Here is a 25,963-nt window from a genome sequence, read left to right as displayed (position 1 = left end):
TGTAATCACAGGAAATTTCCTGGAAGAGAGATGAGACACAGTACAGGTTTGGACATTTAGGGATTTGCAGTGCCTAAGGGACAACCAAGGGATATGTCTAACAACAACAAAACACACTGGGCATCAGTGAGGTTTATTTTTTGATCAGTGATTGTAGCCACCTCCAACGAGCCTAGACCTGACCCTTGACCTTTAACTTCCAAGTGGCTTCCCTAGGCCAGCTCTTTCCCTGTTCATTTTGTAAACTTTTAAATAAATATTTTATACCAGTGTGTTACAGTGGTGCTGGTGACAGAGATGAGAGGGTTGATGTCTGTTTTCAAGGATTCCAACGAAGGATGGAAACAGAAAATGAAATGGATAATTAAAAAGAAGAGATGGCAATATTCAGTACTGGCCAGTGAGGGGGTATCTAAATCAGACTGAAATGTCAGGGAGGGACTGCTAACACAGTTTACTTAAATTTAAGCCCAATCTAGAAAGATTATTAGGATTAGGCTTTGTGAAGACTTGTAAGAAGAATGTTCTAGGCTCACAGGATAGTCTGTACAAAACCACAAAGGCACAGAATAGCTTGACCCTTTCTAGGAAATGCATATAATTTGGTATAGCCATAGTGGAATGCAGGTGGAACCACTGAAAGATTTTAGTCAGAGAAATGGCTCTTCGCATTTGTTTGTTTTTGTTTGATTTGGGTTTTTATCTGCTTAATGGTATGTTTTGATTTGCATTTTAGAAAGATCACTGGTTGTTTGCTCCTTCAGACCTTGTTGTTGTTGTTTTGAGACAGAGTTTTGCTCTTGTTGCCCAGGCTGGAGTACAATGGCATGATTTTGGCTTACCACAACCTCTGCCTCCCAGGTTCAAGTGATTCTCCTGCCTCAGCTGGAATTACGGGCATGCGCCACCACGCCCAGCTAATTTTGTACTTTTAGTAGAGATGGGGTTTCTCCATGTTGGTCAGGCTGATTTTGAACTCCTGACCTCAGGTGATCCACCTGCCTCAGCCTCCCAAAGTGCTGGGATTATCGGCGTGAGCCACTGTGCCTGGCCAGGCCTCATTTTTAAAAAACAAAGTAATTGGGCCCTGTGCAGTGGCTCACATCTGTAATCCCAGCCCTTTGGGAGGCTGAAGCAGGGGGGTTACCTGGGGTCAGGAGTTTAAGACTAGCATGGCTAACATGGTAAAACCCCGTCTCTACTAATAATACAAAAATTAGCTGGGCATGGTGGTGCACGCCTGTAATCCCAGCACTTTGGAAGGCTGAGGCGGGCAGGTCACCTGAGGTCAGGAGTTCGAGACCAGCCTGACCAACATGGTGAAACCCCATATCTACTTAAAATACAAAAATTAGCCAGGTGTGGTGGCGGGCACCTGTAATTGCAGCTACACAAGAGGCTGAGGCAGGAGAATCACTTGGACCCGGGAGGCAGAGGTTGCACTGAGCCAAGATTGTGCCACTGCACTCCAGCCTAGGTGATAAAGAGAAACTCCATCTCAAAAAGAAAAGAAAAACCAGGAGAGAGTGAAGTCACAGGAACCAAAGGAGGAGAAAGTTTCAAAAAAAGAATTTGAACCAAAAGAGTTCTAAAGAGAAATCACCTAAGATAAGAATCCTGAAGGCAATATTTGGGGGTAGTGAGAGTGGAAACCAGATCTCAGAGGAAGGAAACAGGAGGTAAAGCAGGGACAGCAAATTCTCACAGCTGTGCTGTAGCCTTAGGTTGGGTCTGTTGGCGTCTCAAAAGAAAATGTTTAAAAACTATAAATAATATTATTTGTGCTGTCAGGGAGGTCACAGTCCATCAGAAGACTTCATGTTCCTAAACATACACAGAAGAGCTGTCCTTGGGGTAGGCATGGGAGAGAGGGAGATCTCTAGGGAAGAGAAATAGCAAGGATTGACTGGGTCCTTTGGAACCCACTCCCTTCTTAGAGTGCAGTGTCTGTCTGCTGGGTGCATCTCATGGGATACTATGGCTGGCGTTCTGAGGGCAAGAAATATCCTGCTCAGAGAGGTGAGGAGAGGCGTTAACAGTGTTTTCTCTATCAGATCGAGACTTTTCATATCAAGATGCTGCTCTGTTCGATAAGTCTCCAGTCTCTCTTGATTCTGTATAGCTTTTTTCTAAATCAAAAAAACAAATGACAATTCATCAAGTTTTGAATGACAAAAGACAGGCTGATCCAATCTGGGAATGACAGAAGCTGAGGTGGGCTGGGCATAGTGGTTCACACCTATAAGCCCAGCACTTTGGGAGGCTGAGGTGGGAGAATCACTTGAAGCCAGGGGTTTGAGACCAGCCTGGGCAATATAGTGAGACCCTGTGTCTACAGGAAAAAAAATTTTAAAAATAGCTGTGAGTGGTGGCACATGCCTGTAGTCCTAGCTACTCTGGGGGGCTGAGGCGGGAGGATCGCCTATGCCCAGGAGTTTGAGGCACAGTGAGCTATGATTGCACCACTGCTTTCCAGCCTAGGCAAAAAGTGAGATCCTGTCTCTAAAAAAAATTAAAGTAGGCCAGGCACAGTGGTTCACACCTGTAATCCCAGCACTTTGGGAGGCCGAGGCAGGCAACACACTTGAGGCCAAGAGTTTGAGACCAGCCAGGCGCATGGAGAAACCCCATTTACACTAAAAATACAAAAATTAGTCAGGTGTGGTGGCACACGCCTGTAGTCCCAGCTACCCAGGAGGCCAAGGCACAAAAATCACTTGAACCCAGGAGGCGGAGGTTGTAGTGAGCCAAGATCACACCACTGCACTCCAGCCTGGGTGACAAGTGAGACTCTATCAAAAAAAGTAAAAAAAAAAAGAAAAGCTGAGAAGGCTCTTTGAGATACTGAGCAGCAGAATCAAGATGTAAAGGGATCTTACTGAATCTTTAAAAATAAAACTAATAAAGCAGAGAGCAATGTTAAGTTTGATAGGTAACCTGCACTTGAGTTGATTTGGGATACTGAATTGATTACAAACTCAGAATGAATCAGCAGTTTGGTACAGCTTCCAAAAAGTTAAGATGACTGGATTCATTCATAGACTCCAGCAAGAAAGAGTGGATAGTCCCTCACTCCTCCGAACCAGTGAGTGCTCAGTGGATTCCATTGAGTTCTGGGCACCACATTTTAAGAAGGAACTGGTGCTATTAACCTAGAGAAAAACTGACTCAGGTGAATACAGTCTCTGTCTCTGGTTTTCTGAATGAATGTCACATAGAAAAGTGAGAAAACTTATTCTGTATATTACCTGAGCGTAGAACGAAGACCCATTCCCCACAGGGGTCCCTTCTTACCTGATCTTATTCCTCTGCCTCAAACTGTACCCTGGGAACTTAGTAGAGAAGAGTTTTAAAAGGATAGGAATAAGCAGTCTAATTCAGACTCCTTTATATAGGGGGTATAATAAAGCTGTGGTTGGGATGACCTAATCCGGTAGCCAGGGTCAGCTCAGCCTTGAAAACTGATAAATAGGTGGAAAGGAAGAACACATTCCTGATGGGAAAAGCAGTGTACTTCATGGCAGGGATGGACTGGGAAGAGTAGGGTCAGGGAGGGCAGGTGTGGAAAGTTTGAGGGGAGAGCAGCCTGGCTTGTAGCAGGTGTGGGCACCTAGCACACTAAGAAGATTAGATTTTATTCTGGGAGATAAAACAACATTTGTATCTTGAAGCTAGTTGATGTATGTAAGAAGATTCTGGTTGTAGTGGGACTGACTTTGTGGCGATTCATTCATTGAACAGATCGTTGTTCACTGCATACTGAGTGCCAGGCTCTGTTCCAGGCCTTATGGATCCAGCAGTGAACAACATAAAATCCCCACTTTTCTGGAGCTTTGAGGAGGAGTAATGGGCAATAAACACATTTAAAAGACAACTTTTGATGGTGAAAAATGCTGAAAAGAAAATGAAAACAGGGTAATGGGATAGAGAGCAATTTGCCAGAGGGGCTGAGGTAATCAGAGAAGGTCTTATTGAGGGGGTGGTATTTGAGCTGGTGCCTGAATGGTGAGAAGATTCAGGCAGAAAGAAAAGCAGGTGCAGAAGGCCCCGAGATGTTTATGCACCTGGCGTTTAAGGACAGGGACGTGTGGCTGCAGCACAGTGAGCCAGGGAGAAGGCAGAGGTTGTGTAAGCACTGACTGGGGATAGCAGGAGGGTGGAGCTTGAAAGTGCCATCAAAGTGGATTTGGAAGCACCTCCCTAACGGGTTGTGGTCCTAGTCCCCTATGACTCTTTGATGTAAATAAGATGAGGGATAGGAAAACCTGACCTGATAGAATTTCATTTGTAGTACAATGTGGTAAAATGAACAGTGGTTCTGAAATCAGACTCTGGCTTAGGCAGATTCTAGTTCTGCCACTTCCTAGTTGTGTGACCTTGAGCAAGTACTTTAATCTGTCTACATTTCAAGTAAGAGAACTAATTCCCACCTCAGAGCTGGTGAGCCCCACTGCTGGTGAGCCCTCACCAGAGCTGCAGGCCGGGTGCGTGCTTATGGCGCCATCTTGCGTTTACTTGGAGGTCCACAGTGTATTGTTGGAAGTGCAGTCCATCCACTGTCCCACTGCAGGGTCCTGGACTTTTCTGTTCTGAACACCATGTTTTGAGGGACATTGACCTGAAGACTGGCTGAAAGCACAGGAGAGGCCCCCCAGCCTTGGGGAACATACCTCCGTTCAAGGGAGCAAATGTGGACTCTTGAGGTTCCAATGCCAGGATCATGAAGAGTGGGAGTGGATATGGATAACAGGAAGGCTGCAAGTAAAGAACTATCTTACTATAGTTAGATTTGCTCAAGAATGAAATGTGCTGGCATGATTGGAGATGGGATAATGAGCAAAAGCTTAAAGTCAGTAATATTTGAAACATTTTCCTCACTCAAAATGTGTGACTGTTACTCCAAGACTTCAAAACAAAGAAAATGGTTCCGCCATTGACAGAAATAGAAGTGATTGGAAAAAAGGAGAAAGGTGATGGATGAGCTGCTGTAGCAAATGTTAACTGAAAGTAGAGATGATGTACAAGCCAATTGCTTCCTCCTGGAGTGGAGTCAGCCTGCAGTAGACCTAAGAAATCAAGGCAGCTACTGTGTGAAAGTACAGGCAGCTCAGGGGTTAACGGGATGGCCCGGGCCCGTACCTGCAAAAGCATGTTACTAGGATGTGTGTTCCAAGGTGGACTTAGGGTGAAGCAGGATTTGGAAGTAGTGCTGGAATGGAGAGGATGAGGCTTTACAAGGTCCAGAAAAACTGAGAAACCCAACTAATTTCCAAATAAGCCAGATGTGGGTTTGGGAGTCATCCTATGGAAGTCTGAACTCAAACTGTGCAAGAAAGAAAGTGTAAGGTGAGATGCAAGCGTTGAGCCTTAAGATACACTCACCTTTGGAGTCAAGAAAAGGAAGAGGGACTGAACAGCAAAGAGGTACAACACAGTTCAGCATTATAAAAACAATAGGAAACGTTTTACAAAAGAGGGGAGCAGTGTCCCATTCCACAAACTTTTACCCATTCAATTCCTGCTAGCCAGATCCCTGCCCCTCTCCCCAGAGGGCATTATCTCCCATCTTTGCTTCTGGGTCTTCTCTCATTAGGTTTTGGTGTCTGTCTACTGATTCCTTCTCCATCCCTTTGCTACAGGGGGTGGCACAGAGAGCCGACCAGTTCTTCGCTACAGCAAGGAACAGAGGCCAACCACGCTGCCTATCCAGCCCTTCGTGTTCCAGCACCACTTCCCCAAGCAGCTGGCCAAGGCCCGGGCCCTCCACAGCCTTTCCCAGCTCTACAGCCTCTCAGGCTGCAGCCGTACACAGCAGCCTGCCCCAGTGGCTGCCCCCACTGCTCAAGTCTCAGTCCCAGCTCCCTCAGGGGAGCTGCAGGCATCTACTCCCCGAGCCACTGGCAGAGGTGCCAGGAAAGCTGGGTCTGAGCCAGAGACCTCTCGGCCATCGCCCCTGGGCAGCTACTCCCCCATCCGGAGTGTTGGCCCCTTTGGGCCCAGCACTGACTCTTCTGCCTCTACTTCGTGCTCCCCTCCCCCAGAGCAGCCCACAGCCACAGAAAGCCTGCCCCCATGGAGCCACTCCTGTCCTGCCGTCCGGCCTGACACCTCCCAGCAGCTGCAGAAGGAGGATCAGAAGATACTGACCTTAGCTGAGTACCGGCTCCATGGAACAGGAAGCTTGCCGCCTCTGGGCTCTTGGCGATCCGGCCTCAGCCGAGCAGAGAGCCTGGCCCGGGGAGGTGGTGAGGGCAGCATGGCCACCAGGCCCAGTAATGGTATGAGATCCAGTGTCTCCCTCCGAAACCCACCACCTCACACAAGCACCTCCACCTCCCCTTTGAGTGGTTTCTTACACTCTTACCTGGGGCCAGAGGTTAGGATGTCCACCTCCCTTCCCCAGCATCTGTAGATAATATCCACAGATATCCTAGTGTTTCCTAAGGGCCCGCTGGGTGGATGTGAAACTCTGACTCGGTGTCTTCTGCCAACTCTTGTCTTTCTGCTAATCTGTTCTGCTTCCAGCCAACCATCTATCCCCTCAAGCCCTCAAGTGGCGGGAATACAGGAGGAAGAACCCACTAGGGCCACCTGGTTTGTCAGGGAGCCTGGACCGAAGATCACAAGAAGCTCGGCTGGCCCGAAGAAACCCTATCTTTGAGTTCCCTGGCTCCCTCAGTGCTGCCAGCCATCTGAACTGTCGGCTGAATGGTATGTGAGCAGGGTCCCCAGTACACCCGGGGCAGGCTCTGCCATGGCTGGGAAGGGTTAGAGATGGGGTCAGTCCCAAAGGAACATGTCTCAGATGGTACAAGGCACTGAACTGGGCTGGAACTCCTGCACCGTTGCTCAGGATTGATTTTTATTTTCTTTCCAGGCCAAGCAGTGAAGCCATTACCACTGACCTGCCCTGACTTCCAGGACCCCTTTTCCTTGACGGAGAAGCCTCCAGCTGAGTTTTGTCTGTCCCCAGATGGCAGCTCAGAGGCCATTTCCATTGACCTGCTTCAGAAAAAAGGTGCATATAACCCCGAGCTCAGGCCAGGGACTCTGCTGTCACTACCTCCTCACACTTGCCCTACTACCTAGCCTGTCTTAAATCTCTAAGTGCTGGCCAGGTGCAGTGGCTCACGCCTGTAATCCCAGCACTTTGGGAGGCCGAGGTGGGTGCATCACTTGAGGTCAGGAGTTTGAGACCAGCCTGGCCAACATGGTGCAACCCCATCTCTACTAAAATTACAAAAAAATAGTCGGGGGTGGTGCCATGCCTGTAATCCCAGCTACTCAGGAGGCTGAGACAGGAGAATTGCTTGAACCTGGGAGGCAGAGGTTGCAGTGAGCCGAGATCACGCCATTGCACTCCAGCCTGGGCAACAAGAGTGAAAACTCCGTCTCAAAAAACACAAGCAAAAAAATCTCCAAGTGCTGGGAAGGAGTTGGAGCACGCAGGCCCTGGGGCTAGAGGAGGAAGCTGTGTGCTGTGTATCCTGAGTGCGTGTGAGTGAGCAAAGGTCTTTCATCAGAGGCTTTAAGAGTCGGGCTCCAGTCCCTTTCCACAGTGAGCAAAGTCTAATGAGGAGGCTTCCATGTCATTAAAAAATGCCTCAGTGTCCTTGGAGGGGCCGGTGAAGGTACTAGAGGGTCCAGCAGCTTGGGTAAGCATGTTGGTGATATCTAGTAAGATGAGGAATGACAAGAACCACTCTATTTAGCAAATAAGTGACCACTGAACTAAGAACATTTTTAGGGAACTGGAGAGAACTGAGCATAATTGTGGGCTGAAGAGGAGTCTGTGAAGAGGGAGAGAGACAGCTGAAGTTCCTGCGAAAGCAGAAAGGGAGAATCAGAGGTCAGGGAGAAAGAAGAACCTGGGCAAGAAGGGGAACAGCCACCTTCCTCCAGGATGTGAAGGGGATGCGAGTGAACAAGGGAGTGAGGGGTGTACATACAAGACTGTTAGGGATTTTGGAGGCAGAGGGAAGTTAAAGGAGTTTATGACTTAGGGGCCTCTTCTCTAAAGCAGAACCAAGGGCTTGAGAGGAGGGGTGCTGATTTCCCATGGCAGTTTGAGGGTGTGGCAGAGAGTGCTGATGAGGCACATATCAAGGAATCACCCTTGTCTGGCACTGGTGTGAGGGACTTGGGTTTTCTTCAGGTCAGTGGCCTGGTTTCTCAGAGTGGAGAAAACTGACAGTTAGACTGACTGATTGGAATAAGAGGGCTGAGAGGTGAGGACATTGAGAGACTTAACAAAGGCATCATTGAGGTGGCACCAGGCTGGGAAGTAAAGACAGGAAGCGCTTAAGAACTGGGCAGACCCAGAAAAGGGCCAAGCCTGAACGTTTTAGAGACCCATGTGCAGGTGTGGAGACTGAGTAAGTGTGGGAGCACTTTCCCACCCCGCTGAGGTTTCAGCCCCAGCTAAGTTGGCTAAGGACTTTCTCAGGGACCTGTTACATCACATTCTTTCTTGCAGGGCTGGTAAAAGCTGTTAACACTGCTGTGGACCTCATTGTGGCCCATTTTGGCACAAGCCGGGATCCCGGGGTGAAGGTAGGCAAGGAAACGTGGAGAGCCGAGCTCTGCAAGCCCTCGCCTGTCCTATGCCACCACCTTCCCTTGCTGTCTTGCATTTAGAGCCCAGGGTTGGGCACTTAGGAATGGGGATAGCAAGAGGGGAACCATGATGGCCTGCTACAAGAGGACCATGGGCAGGCCTGAGGGGGTTTTCTGCACTTCCCTACTGCACCCACAGGCAAAGCTGGGAAACAGTTCTGTGAGCCCCAATGTGGGCCACCTGGTTCTGAAGTACTTGTGCCCTGCTGTCCGAGCCGTGCTAGAGGATGGGCTCAAGGCCTTTGTACTGGACGTTATCATTGGGCAGCGTAAGAACATGCCATGGAGTGTGGTTGAGGCTTCCACACAGCTAGGTAGGTGCTGGGTGGCAAGATGGGGACCCGGGGCTGAATTTAGGGTTCCAGAAATTGGACATGTGACCTGCAACTCTGGCTTCCTCCCAGGCCCATCCACCAAGGTCCTGCATGGCCTCTATAACAAAGTCAGCCAATTCCCAGAGCTCACCAGTCATACCATGCGCTTTAATGCCTTCATCCTCGGCCTGCTCAAGTAAGTACACAGAACAGCAAGATCCCCTAAACAACCTGCCCCACTCCCCGGGCTCTGCCTGCGCCGAGAAACCAACTTGTTGAACTGAGACAGAAAGGGTGGATCTGCAGGGTCTTGGCCAGCGCACAGGCTCACTGTCCCCCAGCCAGCTATTGCCTCTCAGTAGGTCACTGCTTTCCCACTGTGCCCATGACTCTGACACTGGTCACCAATGTGGTCTTCTGCTTTTACAAATCTTTCATCTGGCTTATTTGGAAATTAGTTGGGTGTCTCAAGTTCTCTGGACCTTGTAAACCCTCATCCTCTCCATTCCAGCACTACTTCCAAATCCTGCTTCACCCTAAGTCCACCTTGGAACACACATCCTAGTAACATGCTTTTGCAGGTACGGGCCCGGGCCATCCCCTTGGCCCCTGAGCTGCCTGTACTTTCACACAGTAGCTGCCTTGATTTCTTAGGTCTACTGCAGGCTGACTCCACTCCAGGAGGAAGCAATTGGCTTGTAAATCACATGCCCATCTCCCTCCACACATGCCCACTGACTCTCGGGAATTAGGTGAAATGAATCCTGCTGTGGAAGGGAGAGTTCAGCTATTCTTCCCGTGCCTTACCCCCCTGGATCTGCCTCCTTATCTGGCTCTAGTCACAGAAGACTCAACTTTCTTCACCTGTCTCCCTACAGCATCCGGTCCCTGGAGTTCTGGTTTAATCACCTCTATAACCACGAAGGTAATGCCCAGAACCCTGCTGTCACACAAACTCAACCAGGTCAGAATTCAGAGGTGCAAAAGAGGAAGGAAGAGCTGTCTTTTCATTGCTGGAGATGGGGAGGGGGACCATACAAGCATTCATCCTCAGAGCCTCGGGCTTCCCTCAAGGCCTCCCCCAGCTTCTGCTTGAGTTAAAACTTGGGCTGGGCATGGTGGCTCATGCCTGTAATCCCAGCACTTTGGGAGGCCAAGGTAGAAGTTCAAGGTCAGGAGTTTGAGACAAGCCTGGGCATCATGGTGAAACCCTGTCTCTACTAAAAATACTAAAATAGGTGGGTGTGGGGATACATGCCTGTAGTTCCAGCTACTTGGGAGGCTGAGGCACGAGAATTGCTTGAACCTAGGAGGCAGAGGTTGCAGTGAGCTGAGATTGTGCACTCCAGCCTGGGCAACAGGGCGAGACTTGGTCTCAAAAAAAAAAAAAAAACCTTGGAGCCAGCAGGATACTCCAGCAATCTGGAAGTCAGGTGATCTGCAACCCTGGCTTCCTCCCAGGCCCATCCACCAAGGTCCTGCATGGCCTTGAATCCCAGCATCTTACTCCTTTAAACTCAGGGCCACCATCTGGGGTTGGAGAGTTTAGGCATTGCACAGCTGCGGACAGCAGCATTTACACTGTAGTACTTGCAAATTGCCTAGTGCACAGCCTGTGCCACTGTATGCAGCAGCTCTGCCCAGGCTGTCTTTCAAAGTCCCACTCAGACCAGGCTCTGCTTTTCTGTGTGGATCAGTCCCTTTCTCTTTTCCCCTAGACATCATCCAGACCCACTACCAGCCCTGGGGCTTCCTGAGTGCAGCTCATACTGTGTGCCCTGGCCTCTTTGAAGAGCTGCTGCTGCTGCTACAGCCTCTAGCCCTGCTGCCTTTCAGCCTCGACTTGCTGTTCCAGCACCGGCTGCTGCAAAGTGGGCAGCAGCAGCGGCAGCACAAGGAACTGCTGCGGGTGTCCCAGGACCTGCTGCTGTCTGCCCACTCCACGCTGCAGCTGGCCCGGGCTCGGGGCCAGGACGGCCCTGGAGATGTGGACAGGGCAGCCCAGGGGGAGCGGGTGAAGGGTGTGGGTGCTTCAGAAGGTGGAGAAGAGGAAGAGGAGGAGACAGAAGAGGTGGCAGAGGCAGCTGGGGGCTCAGGGCGTGGCAGGTGGCCCCAAGGTGGGCATGCCGGCTGGTGGTACCAGCTCATGCAGAGCTCCCAGGTCTACATCGATGGCTCCACTGAGGGTTCCAGATTCCCTCGTGGCAGCAGCAATAGCGGCAGTGAGAAAAAGAAAGGGGTAGGAGGCGGGGGGCCTCCCCAGGCTCCACCGCCCCGAGAAGGAGTAGTAGAGGGGGCTGAGGCCTGCCCTGCCCCTGAGGAGGCCCTGGGCCGGGAAAGGGGCTGGCCCTTCTGGATGGGGAGCCCCCCTGACTCTGTGCTGGCTGAGCTGAGGCGTAGTCGGGAGAGGGAAGGGCCCGCTGTGCCACCAGCAGAAAATGAGGAAGGGGCCTCAGAGGCTTCACCTGGAGGCATCAAGTGGGGACACCTCTTTGGCTCCCGAAAAGCCCAGCGGGAGTCCCGGCCTGCAAACAGGTGAGAGCCTGCCCAAGGTAGGGAGGGAGGGAGGGAGCCTGCTTTAAGCTGGGGCACAGACACAGCCCAGCCTGGGCAGAACCTGAGCCCGGCTGCTGTCCCCTAGACTCCCCTCGGACTGGCTGAGCCTGGACAAGTCCATGTTCCAACTAGTGGCACAGACAATGGGTGCCCGCCGGGAGCCAGAGTCCAAGGACAGCCTGCAGGAGTCACACTCTCCAGCCCTGCCCTCCAGTCCTCCGTGGTGAGCCTGGGGAAATGGAAGGGCTGGGTGGCTGGGGTTGGCTTTTGATGGGGTTTCTCTGACCATGTGCTCTGTCCCCAGCGAGGTGCAGGCACTGTGCCACCACCTGGCCACCGGCCCTGGACAGCTGAGCTTCCACAAAGGAGACATCCTTCGAGTGCTGGGGCGAGCTGGAGGAGACTGGTTGCGCTGTAGCCATGGCCCTGACTCTGGCCTGGTGCCCCTGGCCTATGTGACATTGACCCCAACTCCAAGTCCGACCCCTGGAAGCAGCCAAAACTGAGGCCTTGTGCATGCTGGTGGCCTCAGGGACCCTCATAACCCCCAGACTCAGAGCCCAAGAGCCCTTCCCAAGCCCTTGGCTTGGCTACAGAGAGTAGACTGAGAGCTGGGGCCACGTATCCCTGTGCTGGCACCTGCTCCCTGTGCTCAGTATTAATTACGTCCCCTTAACTGTCCCAGTGACCTCGTCCAGACCTCCACCCAGGAAAGGAGGGAAGGGATGCAGCACTGGGCTGCCAGGATTCCCCTGGCCCGTCTGGGCCAGCCCTTCCATGGGTGTAGACAAGCAAGTCCCATGGAGGCAAGTGGCCCAGAAAGCCATCTGCAGGGTTCCCTAGGCCAGGTGGAGATGAGGATGGGTAACAGTATTGGGGCCAGATTCCCTAAGCTCCCCCCAGCTGTAAATAGGCTGTGACCAGTGCCTGGTCATCAGAAGAGGGAGGAGGAGCCCAGGTGTCTGTTTATGTATGTATTTATTTATTTATTATACCTATTAATAAAAAAGGTGCTCAGCCTCCAGACCATATTCTCTTCCTGCTTCCCCTACCCTCCCTCCCACCTTTCTTCCTTCCAAAAGGATGGCTGGGATAGAATGAAAAGGGAAGGGAAAACTTGATGTCCAGGGGCCTAAGCCAAGAGCTGCTTCCAGAAGGTGCCAAGGCCCAGTGCATCATGAGTGAGATGCCCAAATGTGTGGCCATACTGGAACTTATACCCTGTGTGGCCAAGAGAGTCTGTCACATGTAGCCAGCAGCATAGCAAAGCCATTTCATTCTCAGCCAGCTGGCTAGACATCCAAACAGCCCTCTAAAATCTGGTCCTAACTAACTCCCCACTGTGGGTAGCTTTTCTGCCTAATGATAAAGCTGAACCACATGATCTGAGCCCTACGATATCTATCTATTAGTTCCAACTACCCCACCCACCCCATACCCATATGAACATTCCAGTCCCCAAAGCCTCCCCAGGGGATCGTCTCACCTGGCACGTAGCCCCCATAGTTAGGTAAAAGACCCAGGTTCTGTGGGTATGTCCTGGGAAGCGGGGGGAGATGTTTGGGGTCTTTCTGGGCCCTGCCTGGTGAGTGCTTCTGCCCAAATTCCTGCAGTGCCTGGTTGGTGAGCACAGGAAAGCTGGAGCCGAAGAGGAAGCGGGCGCGGGGCACATAGCTGGTGAAGCCTAGGGATGGGGACACTGAGCCAACACATCCTGGGGCCTCCCCACGCCTCTGATCCTGACCCCCCCGGCTCTTACCTGACATGAAGAACTTCCGAGGGTCCCTGTCATCCATGGAGTAGGGAGAAGCCTATGAGAGAAGCCCCTGTGCTCTCACACAAGCTCCTAGGGAGTGGAGCTGACAGTCAAACACATATCCCCTGAACCCACAGCCACTCCACTCATGGCCGCCCCTTGGCCCGGACACACAATAAAGCCCCCACTCCCACCCCTACACATCGCCCACCAGCTTCTTGGTCTCACTTGTTCTGCCGCCTCCAGTGCTGGCTCCTCCTCCAGCTGTCCCTCTGGCTCTGGTCCTTGGTCCTTCTCTGTGTCCTTTTCTCCCTTGGCCTCCTTTGGCAGCTCTTCACTCCCTTGCTTTCCATGCAAGTGAGTAAAGTCACTCAGAGCCTCGGCCCAGACCTGGCTGCAGTTCTTGGCAAAGATGAACTGTGCCCGCGGTACAAAACCTGGGCGGGGGGAAGGGGACAAGGAAGACTCATTAGTGTTTGGGACATATGCTCCTGGGAGAGGGTACCTGTGCATACCTGTGTACAAACCTGTGTACCCAGGGATCATGCTGGAGCTGAGCCTTTCGTGCCCACGCCTGAGAGGTAGGCTCCCCCTGGGAACCTCAGTTGATCTTGGAGGCCGAATGGGAGGCAGAAGTGTGCGATGGACTGGGGGCCAGGCTAGGCCAGGAGGGCCTCGAAGTAGCTGACCAGTCGCCTGCCCATAGGTCTGGCCCATGCTGAACCGAAGTAGTGGGCAGTGTCCAGTGTACCTGCAGCACAGACTCACCCACTCACCAGAATCCCCCTGCCCCGCCACTCCCCAGAGGCAGAAGCAGAGACATCTAGAGTCCTAATCTTTCTGGACTCAGCTGTGTATATATTTGGAGCAGGCATTTCTAAGTTTTCTGCCTGGGTTTTCGATCTTTCCTCTCTGCTGTTACCTTGTTCCCATGGTGAGAACAACACAAAGCTTTGGGGTAGACCTGGGTCTCACTAGTCCCTTGCTTCTCCTTTTCCATCCAATACCATAGAGACCTCAGCCTCCCAAACCAACCTGTTCGCTTGGCCCCATACTCTAGGCAGCATAATTCCTCCACCCCTACTCCCAGCAGCAAGTGGGGAATGCTGGGTGGGAGTCTTACCCCGGGATATAACGAGGGTTCTGAGGGTTGAGCCCCGGTATGAAGGTGCTGGCCACAGCCATGGGGAGCCAGGCAGTTTCTTTTGTTTGCCTTTGAGCCAAGGCTCTGGTCTGTGTGTGTGTACCGTGTCCAGGGCTGTGGGGCCAGAGGAAGGAGGCAGGGCTGAAGGAGGAAAGAAAGGAGGGGGCACTCGTGTGAGGACAGCCACGGCCAAGGTGGGCAGAACTGTAGAGCAGAGGCTAGCGGGTCTGTCTGTCCAGGACAAAGGTGGTCCTGCCTTGCGGGGCAGGAAGTGGGAGATGAGAGAGCAGAAACCATTCAGGCCACTGAGCTCTGTCTCAGTAACTTCCTGCCTGAGTGCCTGCCTGAGATGTGGACACTGTGCTCCTCGTGAGTCTTCATCAAAGGAATGGGAGACCTGGAGAAAGAGGGTCTGAGGGAAGCCAGGGCCCAGAGGGGAGGTGAAAGAGGACAGGTGATGGGGGAAAAAAAGGAATTTAGACACCTCTAGGGAGTAACATCATTTATTTTCAATAATTTAACAAAAGTGGCTTACTGAATACCTGCTATAATCAGAATCATCCATTCAACAAAATGAGCCATGCTCTGCTAGGCTCCGGTCACGGTGGCCAAGTGTGCACCCCATGGGAGCCAGAAAAGCTGTGGGGGATTGAGGGAAGGAAACAGGATAAAGTTTGGCGGGGGGAGCGGTGGTTAGACTAGGAGGCAAGTTAGAATTTGTTTAAAAAAATGATTTCAATTCTAAGAGAAGAAAAAGTACAGACCAGGAAGATGAGCTCTCAGAGGAGGGGTAACGTGATTAAAACCCAGCTCTGGGCTGGGTACAGCTGTGCTCACATCCAGGTACTGGGGAGGCTGAGTTGCGAGGATCGCTTGGGCCCAGGAGTTTCAGTTCAACCTGGGCAACACAGTCAGACCCTACCTCAGAAACAAAATAAAACAAAAAACAGTTCTGGGGCTGGGTCAGGGCCAGGCTGAGGGCTCAGGGCCAATCTTTCTGAGGCAGAGCTCTGTTCCTCTCCCCACCTCTAGTGATGTGCCTGTGCTGACCAAGGGCAGCACTGACATCCCAGGGGAATTGCACAAGAGCACTGGGCCCCAAGGCACATTTCATGTAGGTCCTCACTGTTCTGCCAAGGACAGCCTTGGAATGTGTCATTTAGAGTTGTGGGAGACTCACCTCACAGCTGAGGAAATATGCTAGAGTGAGGGTGGGAGCTGAGGGGAGAGCCCGGAATAGCAGCAGTGTGTCAAGCTTAACAACCAGACTTTGGCTTTTGTGACAGACACTATCACAGCTTATACCTATTCCTGACCCCCATGTCCTTTCTTCCAAGAAGCCAGAAACTTCATCAGGGAGGCTTGGATTGCCAGCCTGAAGGAACGAGCCTGGATTAGTCTAAGCTCCTTCCCCATGACTGCTTAGGCACAGGCTTCTGGCATTCTGGATAATATGAGGGAAATCTGCTGGGGCAGGGGAGGGTGCTGGGAAAAGTTTCTTTGCTCTTAAAAAAAAATTCACATCAAATTAGAGCAAGTGAGAGAGACAGAGATGCACAACACGAAACAATGTCCATTCCTGCCCCTAGACTTTCAGGGGATATGAGGATGAAATGCTGGCAGGCAACTGGAAGCCTTGTGGGAAGCTGACCTGGGGACAAGGCCTGGACACATCAAGGACGGATGGTAGAAAAGAAAGGCCAGTGTCCTCAAGGTAATGTAGGGCCATGGAATTAACCAGCCTTTTTGTGTGAAATAGTAAATTTCACTTCTATTAAGGCCACTTTAAGTTTTCTTTTACTTAAAGCCAAAGGCATCATAATTTTAAAAAAACAAAATAGCCAAGCTTAGTGGCTCACACCTGTAATCCCAGCACTTTGGGAAGCCAAGGCCAGAGGATCATGAGGTCAGGAGTTCGAGACCAGCCTGGCCAGCATGGTGAAACCCCTTCTCTACTAAAAATACAAAAATTAGCCAGACATGGTAGCGCACACCTGTAGTCCCAGCTACTCAGGAGGCTGAGGCAGCAGGATCACTTGAACCAGGAGGTGAAGGTTACAGTGAGCCGAGAATGCACCACTGCACTCCAGCCAGGGCAACAGAGTGAGACACTGTCTCAAAAAAAAAAAAAAAAAACTGGTTCAAATCCTTCACCAGAGATATGGACCTTGGCCAACTTCATCTCATTGAGCCTCAGTTTTCTTATCTATAAAATGGAAAAATATTACCATCTCATAGAGTAGGATATCAGCTAGATGAGATGACACATAATGAGCTTACAGTAAGTGCTAACCAAAAAACAGTTCATGGTTGGCATTTGGTGGGAATGGGAGGAAGGAAAGGAGCTGAGAGCAGTAACAAATATTGAAGGTTCGGGGGAAAGAGTCTATGAAATTGAAAAAGAGAAAGATTTGAATGGAAGTTGGGGTATAAATTAGGATGTAGGGACTAGAACACATTCTGCAGAAAAGACCATGGCAGTTAGAATCAGGGTATCAGTTAAAACACGTTAGGAAACAGATTAGGGTTAGTCTTAGGTTTATGACTTATGAAGAAACAGCGCTATCCAATAGGTAGAATGGCCTGTTACTATGACTGTTTCTATCTGAATAAAGAATTTTTCTAGATCCCTGAAGGGTGTTCTAATCTGAGAAAGGAGTGACGGGGCCAGCTGAGGGGCCACAGGAATGCTCACTGCCTCTGTGCCTCTTTCCAGGGACAGGCATCACAGTAACATAACCACAGCTTGCTCTGATGGGAGCTGCCACACCCAGTGGCCAGTGTTGGATGTGGTGGTGGAGAGAAACGTTTAACTGGAGATTACGAAGGTCCATTGAGGAACACCAGGACAGCACCCCACTCAGTCCACACAGCCTGCTGGGTCCCCACAATGGCAGCCTACAGCTTTCTGTTCTGCCTTTGATTCTGACCAGGAATTGCTGTAAAATTTCCATACAGATTCCCAAATCGCTAGATTGTATGTCAACCCTGGGCAAGCATAAATCTCCTTTGCAAGGATGAATAAAAAGAAAAATCACAGGACCTTTGAAAAAATTTCCTAAAATCAACAGTCCACCGAAATTGAAACAAGAAATGAAAAGAATAAACTCCAAAAGATTACATGCAACACAAAACCTTTTTTAGTTTAAAAAAATACATGCAGATACATAAAACTGCATAAAAGGAAAGCCAGGGAATAATAAACATGAGTTTCAAATGCTCAGATGGTGTGAAGCAAAAGGGGTGGGAAAGTGGGAACTGCACGGTTAGATGTATGTTATTGTCAAAGTTTCAGTTTTTGTTTGAGATTGTTTTAAAAAATGCTTATAATGGGCCAGGTGCAGTGGCTCATGCCTCTAATCCCAACACTTGGGGAGGCTGAGGTGGGAGGATCACTTGAGGTCAGGAATTTGAGACCAGCCTGGCCAATACAGCAAAGTTGCCATATTGGCAAATTGCTATCTCTATTAAAAATACAAAAAATAGCCAGGCATGGTGGTACACACCTATAATCCCAGCTACTTGGGAGGCTGAGACAGGAGAATCACTTGAACCAGGAGGCAGAGGTTGCAGTGAGCCGAGATCGTGCCACTGCACTCCAGCCTGGGCAGCAGAGCATGACTCCATATCAAAAAAAAAAAAAAAATGCTTATACTGTATACATTTTAATAAAGGGTGGACCAATGATGAGAATGTGTCAAACCAAAGATTATGACTATTGAAATCTATGCTTTTGAGGTTGAAAGAAGTGTGGTATGATCAGAAACAGTGGTATTTGGAGGGATCAAAGGAAAGGAAATGGTCTGGTCTCTATTCTACCTTTTTCTTTTTCTTTTCTGAGACAGGGTCTCACTCTGTCACCTAAGCTGGAGTGCAGCAGCATGATCTCAGCTCACTGCAATCTTGGCCTCCTGGGCTAAACTGATCCTCACACCTCAGCCTCCAGAGTAGCTGGGACTACAGGTGCATGCCACCACACCCAACTAATTGTTGTTTTTTCTTTTTCTTTTTCTTTTTTTTTTATAGAGACAGTTTTCACCATGTTCTGGCTGGTCTTGAACTCCTGGGTTAAAGCCATCCGCCCTCCTCAGCTTCCCAAAGTGCTGGAATTACAGGCATGCGCCATGGCACCTGGCCTGGCTTTTTTACATATATAACATTCTTCAAATCTGCGAGGATCAATATTAATTTATTCACTACTTATTAACTATTTCTACTAGGCAGTTGCCTTATAAATCAATATAGACAATGCCTAACCTCATTGATTGAGCCACTTTAAAGAAGAGACAGAGGTACAGAGAAAGAATAAAATGAATACCACAATGAAGATTTAAACAAAAACAACTGACCTTGTATTAGGCCACAAAGAAAAATCTCAAAAATTCCAAGAAGCACAAAGAAACCATATTTTCTCACACAAACACAATTTAAAAATTTTAAAATAGGCTAAACAAACAAAAATCTAACACTTAAGCATTTAAAAATACTCCCTTGAGCTGGGTGTGGTGGTGCATGTCTATAATCCCAGCTGCTCAGGAAGCTGAGGCAGGAGGATCACTTAAGCCCAGGAATTTGAAGCTGTAGAGTGGTACTATGGTCACACCTATGAATAGCCACTGTACTCCAGCCTGGGCAACACAGCAAGACCCTGGCTCTTAAAGAAATAATTTTTTTTTAAACCCACCTTAACTCTTGAGGCAAAGAAAAAATTCCAGTTATACACAATCATTTATAAATACACAGAATTCAATCAAAGCTGAATTCAGAGGCAATTTTTAGCTTCAAATGCATACTGGCCTAATGATTGAGAGTATAGGCTTGACCCTGGCTCCATCACTTATGAGCTGTACAACCTTGGGCAAGTTAGCAAACCTCTCTGTATCTCTTTTTCCTTCCTCTATAAAATGAGAATGCTAATAGTGTAAGGATTAACTTAAACGATACAATAAAGCAGAATAGTTGCTGCACCTAATGAACTGTCAATATCATTACTAACAAGTGTTCTAGTGGGAGCTTCTCTAAGAAACAATTGTCTACTTTGGCTGGTCTCAGTAAAAGAAGAGAGTCAAGAGTGAAAGGAAGAGAAGATATCTTAAGGATAGATAGATTTCCTGGGTATCCAAGGAAGGAACTATGCAGCCTGCCATATAGCCAGGCCTCATGGAAATTGGAATTGAGAACTTGAATGCTAACAGGAGCTGAGACAGCTATTTTCACTCTCACCCTGGGGTCACGTGCTTCTCTCTGCACATCTGCTCAGTGCTGTCTGTCTCTGTCTGTCTCTCTCTCTCCCTTTTCCAAATGGATTTGTCACTACCAGTTTCTACTCCCTCATAACTCTGGTGTGCATGTGCTTATCAGGAAATCTCTACACCCCACATTCCCCACCATCTCTACAACAGTGATTTCTTAAGCAGAGTGTGCTGCAGAATTACCCAGTTTCTACATCAAACCCATAGAAAAGTTGCAAGACAAATATAACTTTTTTCTAGATTTACCAGTCGTTCACATTTTGCAACTGAGAAGTATAGCCTTCCATGTGTCGCAGAAGGAAGGAGAAACAGACACAGGTGAGCATCGTCACCCGAACCTCACTTATCTCTCTCAGTCTGGCCTCACTGCAGATGAAGAGGCTACCACCCCAACCAGGCAGCTGTGTCTTGGGAGGGAGGAGGGCATGTGTGCAGACCATGATGGCTTCAGCAGGACTGGCTGCAGACAGACTAGCCAGGCAAACAAGTCTAAAAGCAACTAGCCAACTAACTAAATTAGCTAATAACTAAGCAGTCAACTCAAGAAGCTAGAAAAAGAAGAACACCATAAAGCTAAAAAAAACAGGAGAAATTTATGAAACTGATAGAAACCACTAAATCAGGCAACAGAAAAACAACTGAACTGTTATAAGAGCTATTTAAGACAACAGTAAAATAAGCAAACTGCTGGCAAAGTTAGCCAAGAGAAAGACTATACAATCCCCTAATGGATTGAGGAAGTGGCTAAAAACAGGCACATAAGAATTCGTGTTTTAATTATAAAAGAATACTAAGTGAAACTCTATATAATTAAACTAGAAAACATCAATAAGATTGAATATTGTTTTGGAAAATATAAATCAAAATCAACCCAAAATGATGTAGAACATCTGAATAAAATAACAATAGAATTGAGCCAGCTGCAGTGACTCACACCTGTAATCCCAGCATTTTCAGAGACCAAGGTCAGAGGATCGCTTGAGCCCAGGAGTTTGAGACGAGCCTGGGCAACACAGTGAAACCTCATCTCTAAAAAAAAATTTTTTAAATTAGCTGGGCATGGTAACATGTAGTCCCAGCTACTCAGGATGCTGACACAGGAAAATCACCTCAGCCCGGTAAGTTGAGGCTGCAGTGAGCCATGGTTGCATCACTGCACTCCAGCCTGGGTGACAGAGGGATACCCTATCTCAAAAAGAAAAAACAGAATAGAAAAAGTGCTCAAATAGATGCTCCCTACCAAAAGACCCACATTCCACTTGATTTACAAAATTAGCAAGAACTTAATTCAAGACAACAAATTCAATACCTAACCTCACAAAAGTTCTACAGATAAAAAATCCTACCAAATAAAACATCGAACTAGCAACAGCAAAAAAGCAGGATGCTTGCTACCAGTGTCTTCTTTCCTCCAATTTATGGCAGATGCCAATAAAGGATCACTGTCCCCTTTCTGAGATCTTCCAAGATTCTGCAAGACAGCATATTTCCAGTGATTTCTGCCAAAAGTTCAGATGAGGGAAGTGGCGGCAAATGTTCTGCTCTTTATCACCCCTGAATTGACTGACAGCTCAATAAGGGCAGAAACCATGTCTGTCTATCTTGTTCATGACTATGTCCTCAGCATCAAGCACAAGTGCCTGGCACATAGTATGAACTACACAAGTCCAGTAATACTGTAAAAGAATAATATTATACATTGGCCGGACACGGTGGCTCCCACCTGTAATCCCAGCACTTTGGGAGGCCGAGGCAGGTGGATCACCTGAGGTCAGGAGTTCAAGACCAGTCTGACCAACATGGAGAAACCTTGTCTCTACTGAAAATACAAAAATTAGCCAGGCATGATGGTGTATGCCCTACTTAGGAGGCTGAGGCAGGAGAATCACTTGAACCTGGGAGGCGGAGGTTGCAGTGAGCCAAGATTGCACCATTGCACTCTAGCCTGGGCAACAAGAGCAAAACTTCATCTCAAAAAAAATAAAAATAAAAAACAGAAAAAGAATAATATACATTAAGGCTATCAGAGGCAGGCATGGTGGTTGCCCATGCCTGTAATCCCAGCACTTTGGGAGGCCAAGGCAGGAAGATCACTTGAGCCCAGGAGTTTGAGACCAACCTGGGCAACACAGTGAGACCTCATCTCTACTAAAAATAAAAAATTAGCGAGATGTGGTGGCACATCCTGCAGTCCCAGCTACTCAGGAGGCTGAGGTGGGAGGATTGCTTGGGCCCAGGAGGTCAAAGCTGCAGTGAGACATGATTGTGCCACTGCATTCCAGGCTGGGCAACAGAGTGAGACCCTCAAAAAAAAAAAAAAAGAGAGAGAGAGAGAGAGAGACTAGTAGGATTTATTCCAGAACTACCACAGTGATTAAACTAGAAAATTTCTTAGTGCAATTAACATATGATAAACCACAGGATATAAAAGCCATTTGATCACCCTGGCAGATACTGGAAAGCTATTTTATAAAACTAAATATTCACTTGTGATTCTTCTTAAAAAGGACTTTTAGTAAACCAGGAATATAAACATGATAGAGAATATTTGAAATAAACAGGTAATATCAAACTACATCCAGGAGAAACACCAAAGCTAGAACTGACAAATAAATCTTATCTGTTGTACCAAATGAAATAGGCTATAGTCACTTATGGGAATGTTACTGGGAGCTTCTGAAATACAGTCATAGCTTAGCAGGAAAAGATACTATGAAGGATTAACTATATTTGCCATGGGCATAAGATGAATGCTAGCATGTAAGATTCATAGTCCTTCACTTTATAAAAGTCAGATCCAAGATAAGGATGCTCACTATCACCTTTACTATTCAAAATTATAGACGATGTATAAAACAAAATTAATAAGAACCATAAATATTGGAAAGAAAGAAAAGAATCATCATCTGCCTAACTACAAAATCCTGATAAGCAACTGAAGAACAATGAGAATAAGAGTACCGTAAGATGCTTATTGCTTGAAACATATATTCAATTATCAATAGCTTTATTAGGCAGCATTGCCAATTAGATGACACACTGGAGGACTTCCACTTCCAGCATTATGGCAGAATAAGTCAGAAGATTATCTGAAGCTATCAGCTATATATTACACAGGTCATGTGAGGTGTTGTAGCTCTCACAAAGAAAGGAATCTTTAAGAATATACCTTCCCAGGCGTGGTGGCTCATGCCTGTAATCCCAGCACTATGGGAGGCTGAGACAGGCTGATCATTTGAGGTCAGGCATTGGAGACCAGCATGGCCAGCGTAATAAAACTGGTGAAACCCTGTCTTTACTAAAAATGCAAAAATTAGCTGGGTCTGTAATCTCAGCTACTGGGGAGGCTGAGGCAGGAGAATCATGTGAACCTGGAAGGCAGAGGTTGCAGTGAGCCAAGACCACGCCACTGCACTCCAGCCTGGGTGACAGAGGAAAATTAAAAAAAAAAAAAAAAGAAAAAAAGTCAAATTCATAGAAGCAGAGCAGAATGGCCACTACCAGAAGCTATAGAGAGAGAGAAAGCGGGAGTTGTTGGTCAAAGCTTACAAAGTTCTGGTTTTGCAAGGAGTAGGTCCTAGACTTCTACTGTGCAACATAGTGCCTAGAGCCTATATAGTTAAGAATATGGTATTATATACTTAAAAATTTGCTAACGGGGTAGATTTTTTTTCCATCATGCTCTTCTAAGATACTAATAAACCAAAAGATGGTAGATCTTATATTAAGTGTTCTTATCACTAAATAAATAAATTGGGCAGGAGGAAACTCTTGGAGATGATGGATATGTTTACAGCATTGATTATAGTGATGGTATCATGATTCTATACTGACTTCCAAGTTCAAGTTGTATACACTAAATATGTACTGTAAGTCTTCAATATTGTCAATAGATTCTTGGAAATTGCAACTTTAAGTGAAATGATGTATGCTGAAACCAATTTTACCATACATGAGGAGAACATGCAAACTCCACACAGACAGTGATCCTGGCCTGAATCAATTTTTTTTCCCCCTAGCCGGGGACAGTGGCTCATGCCTATAATCCCAGTACTTTGAGAGGGTGAAGTGGGAGGATCACTTGAGCCCAGGAGTTTAAGACCAGCCTGGGCAAGATGGGGAGACCCCGTCTCTACAAAAATAAAAAATTAAATTTAAAAAAATTTATTAATTAAAATTAATTATCTGGGCTAATTAGCCAGGCAAGGTGGTATACACCTATAGTCCCAGCTACTCATGAGGTTGAGGTGGGAGGGCCAGTTGAGCCCAGGAGTTTGAGGCTGCAGTGAGCTATAATCACACCACCATACTCCAGTCTGAGTGATAGAGACCCTGTCTCTATAAAAAGTTTAAAAAAATGACAAAATATTTTTCCCTTATCAGTGTTATAAAGAAACAACAGTGAGTGAAATATTATTTGAGGACCTGCTGTACCACTTTTTGTATGTCAATAAACTCATTTTTAAAAAAGAGAAATCAACAGAGGCCAAAAACTAGATAAAGGATAGAAGGCACTTTTGGCTTAATGGTGTTTGCCAAGCTACATGAATTTCAGGGTTCCTTTTCACAGGTTCATGAAGTACAGAGAAAAGGAGATAAAACTCAGTGACCACCCAAGATGGAGAGTCTAACAGAAAACTTTTCCTGCATAAAACTGGCATGCATAAAGTTATGCCCCTTTAGTCTTTTTTTCTTTTTCTTTTTTTTGAGATGGAGTCTCATTCTGTCACTGAGGCTGGAGGGCAGTGGTGCGATTTCAGCTCACTGTAACCTCCACCTCCCAGGTTCAAGCAATTCTCATGCATCAGCCACCTGAGTAGCTGGGATTACAGGTGCCCGCCATCACACCCAGCTAATTTTTGTATTTTTAGTAGAGATGAAGTTTCACCATGTTGGCCAGGTTGGTCTCAAACTCCTGACCTCAAGTGATCTGCCTGCCTTGGCCTCCCAAAGTGCTGGGATTACACATGAGCCACCACGCCCCACTTTGCCCCCTTAGTCTTAAAGTGAACTGGAAATCAATCTGCCCCCCAACTCCTTCCTCAGGGAACTACAATGAAAATTGTCCATCTCAATACTTGGTACCAAGTGGAAAAGGGGGATATATTTCCCCTAAAAATTCATAACTACAAGCTGGCTCATGTGTGATTTGCAGATAAAATTCACTCTACCTGAGTAGTCTGAAATACTCTCAAGATAATGTGGTAGGAAGTGGGTGGGACTGGACTCCAGAGGCGGGGCTCAGCAACAGACCAAATTGAGGACTAGCTAAAATAGAGATGGGGCAGAAGTGCCTTTCCATATGACACGGCCACCAGTGTGCCATGTCAGTTTACCACTGCCATGGTAACACCCAGAAGTTACTACCCCTTTCCATGGCAATGACCCAATGACCCGGAAGTTACCACCCTTTACATACAGAAATTTCTGCATAACCCACCCCTTAATTTGCATGTAATTAAAAGTGGGTATATTGGGCCGGGCACGGTGGCTCACGCCTGTAATCCCAGCACTTTGGGAGGCCGAGGCGGGTGGATCATGAGGTCAAGAGATCGAGACCATCCTGGTCAACATGGTGAAACCCCGTCTCTACTAAAAATACAAAAAATTAGCTGGGCATGGTGGCGCGTGCCTGTAATCCCAGCTACTCAGGAGGCTGAGGCAGGAGAATTGCCTGAACCCAGGAGGCGGAGGTTGCGGTGAGCCGAGATCGCGCCATTGCACTCCAGCCTGGGTAACAAGACCGAAACTCCGTCTCAAAAAAAAAAAAAAAAAAAAAAAGTGGGTATAAATGTGAATGCAGCACTGCCTTTGAGCTGCTGCTCTGAGCACACTGCCTGTGAGGTATCCCTGCTCCACAAGGAGCAGTACCTCTGCAGGTTTATTAGGATCTTGGAAGAGTATAATGGGGAAAGAAATATCTACACTGTTACCAATTTTTTTTTCCAAATTTTTAAGTATACACTGCTGCTTCAATAAAGCCAGTTGCTGTTTAACACAACTGGCTTGCTCTTTGATTCTTTCCTGGGCAAAGCTAAGAATCTTCCCAGGCTAAACCCCAATTTAGGGGCTCATGTGCCTTGCATCATCTGGTGACCAATGAAAGGACAAAGACAATGAGCAAGAGGCAATGAGTCAGTGAAGACGGTGGCAGTCAGCAGACAGGTGAGATGGTGAGACAGCAGAGATGGTGACAATCAGTGATCAGTGGAGAAGTGACCACTGGGGAGAGACGGCAACTGGCAAGACAGCGAGAGATTGGCAAGATCACACAGAGAGACAGTGAGAGATCACAAAGCAGTCTGTGATTGAGGCTGCAAGAGCT

The 25,963-nt window shown here is 47.9% G+C and overlaps 2 protein-coding genes across 8 annotated transcripts in view; one reads left to right on the top strand and one right to left on the bottom strand.

Annotated features, from left to right (window-relative positions):
• The window catches only part of RUSC2 (RUN and SH3 domain containing 2), a 117,129-nt gene extending 104,619 nt beyond the window's left edge, over positions 1-12,510 (top strand). For all 6 annotated transcript variants that reach the window (XM_064380296.1, XM_012463295.3, XM_021671529.2 and 3 more), the window contains 10 exons: positions 5,640-6,278; positions 6,526-6,711; positions 6,878-7,018; positions 8,477-8,553; positions 8,756-8,930; positions 9,021-9,126; positions 9,809-9,855; positions 10,649-11,465; positions 11,572-11,709; positions 11,791-12,510. In XM_064380296.1, the coding sequence (XP_064236366.1) occupies positions 5,640-6,278; positions 6,526-6,711; positions 6,878-7,018; positions 8,477-8,553; positions 8,756-8,930; positions 9,021-9,126; positions 9,809-9,855; positions 10,649-11,465; positions 11,572-11,709; positions 11,791-11,992 (2,528 nt within the window). In that variant the 3' untranslated portion in view covers positions 11,993-12,510. The remainder of the gene's footprint in view (positions 1-5,639; positions 6,279-6,525; positions 6,712-6,877; positions 7,019-8,476; positions 8,554-8,755; positions 8,931-9,020; positions 9,127-9,808; positions 9,856-10,648; positions 11,466-11,571; positions 11,710-11,790) is intronic.
• On the bottom strand, positions 12,086-23,669 carry CIMIP2B (ciliary microtubule inner protein 2B). Of its 2 annotated transcripts, none has more exons than XM_064380308.1 (6): positions 14,366-23,669; positions 13,770-13,993; positions 13,471-13,679; positions 13,246-13,297; positions 12,973-13,170; positions 12,086-12,707 (listed from the first exon to the last, which is right to left on the bottom strand). In XM_064380308.1, the coding sequence occupies exons 1-6, from the start codon at positions 14,425-14,427 to the stop codon at positions 12,619-12,621; spliced, it is 834 nt and encodes a 277-aa protein (XP_064236378.1). In that variant the 5' UTR covers positions 14,428-23,669; the 3' UTR covers positions 12,086-12,618. The 2 variants fall into 2 exon arrangements, with proteins under 2 accessions (XP_064236378.1, XP_064236381.1); XM_064380311.1 differs by having other exon boundaries at positions 12,561-12,707; positions 12,973-13,102; positions 13,246-13,312; positions 13,445-13,679.
• Between the last annotated feature and the right edge of the window lie 2,294 nt (positions 23,670-25,963).

The sequence above is a fragment of the Aotus nancymaae genome, unplaced genomic scaffold (genome assembly GCF_030222135.1).
Source record: "Aotus nancymaae isolate 86718 unplaced genomic scaffold, 86718_ANA_hifiasm-v0.15.2.pri h1tg000003l, whole genome shotgun sequence".
Lineage (NCBI taxonomy): Eukaryota > Metazoa > Chordata > Mammalia > Primates > Aotidae > Aotus > Aotus nancymaae.
The sequence above is the reverse complement of the archived record's forward strand: the minus strand, read 5'-3'. Positions and strand labels throughout refer to the sequence as shown.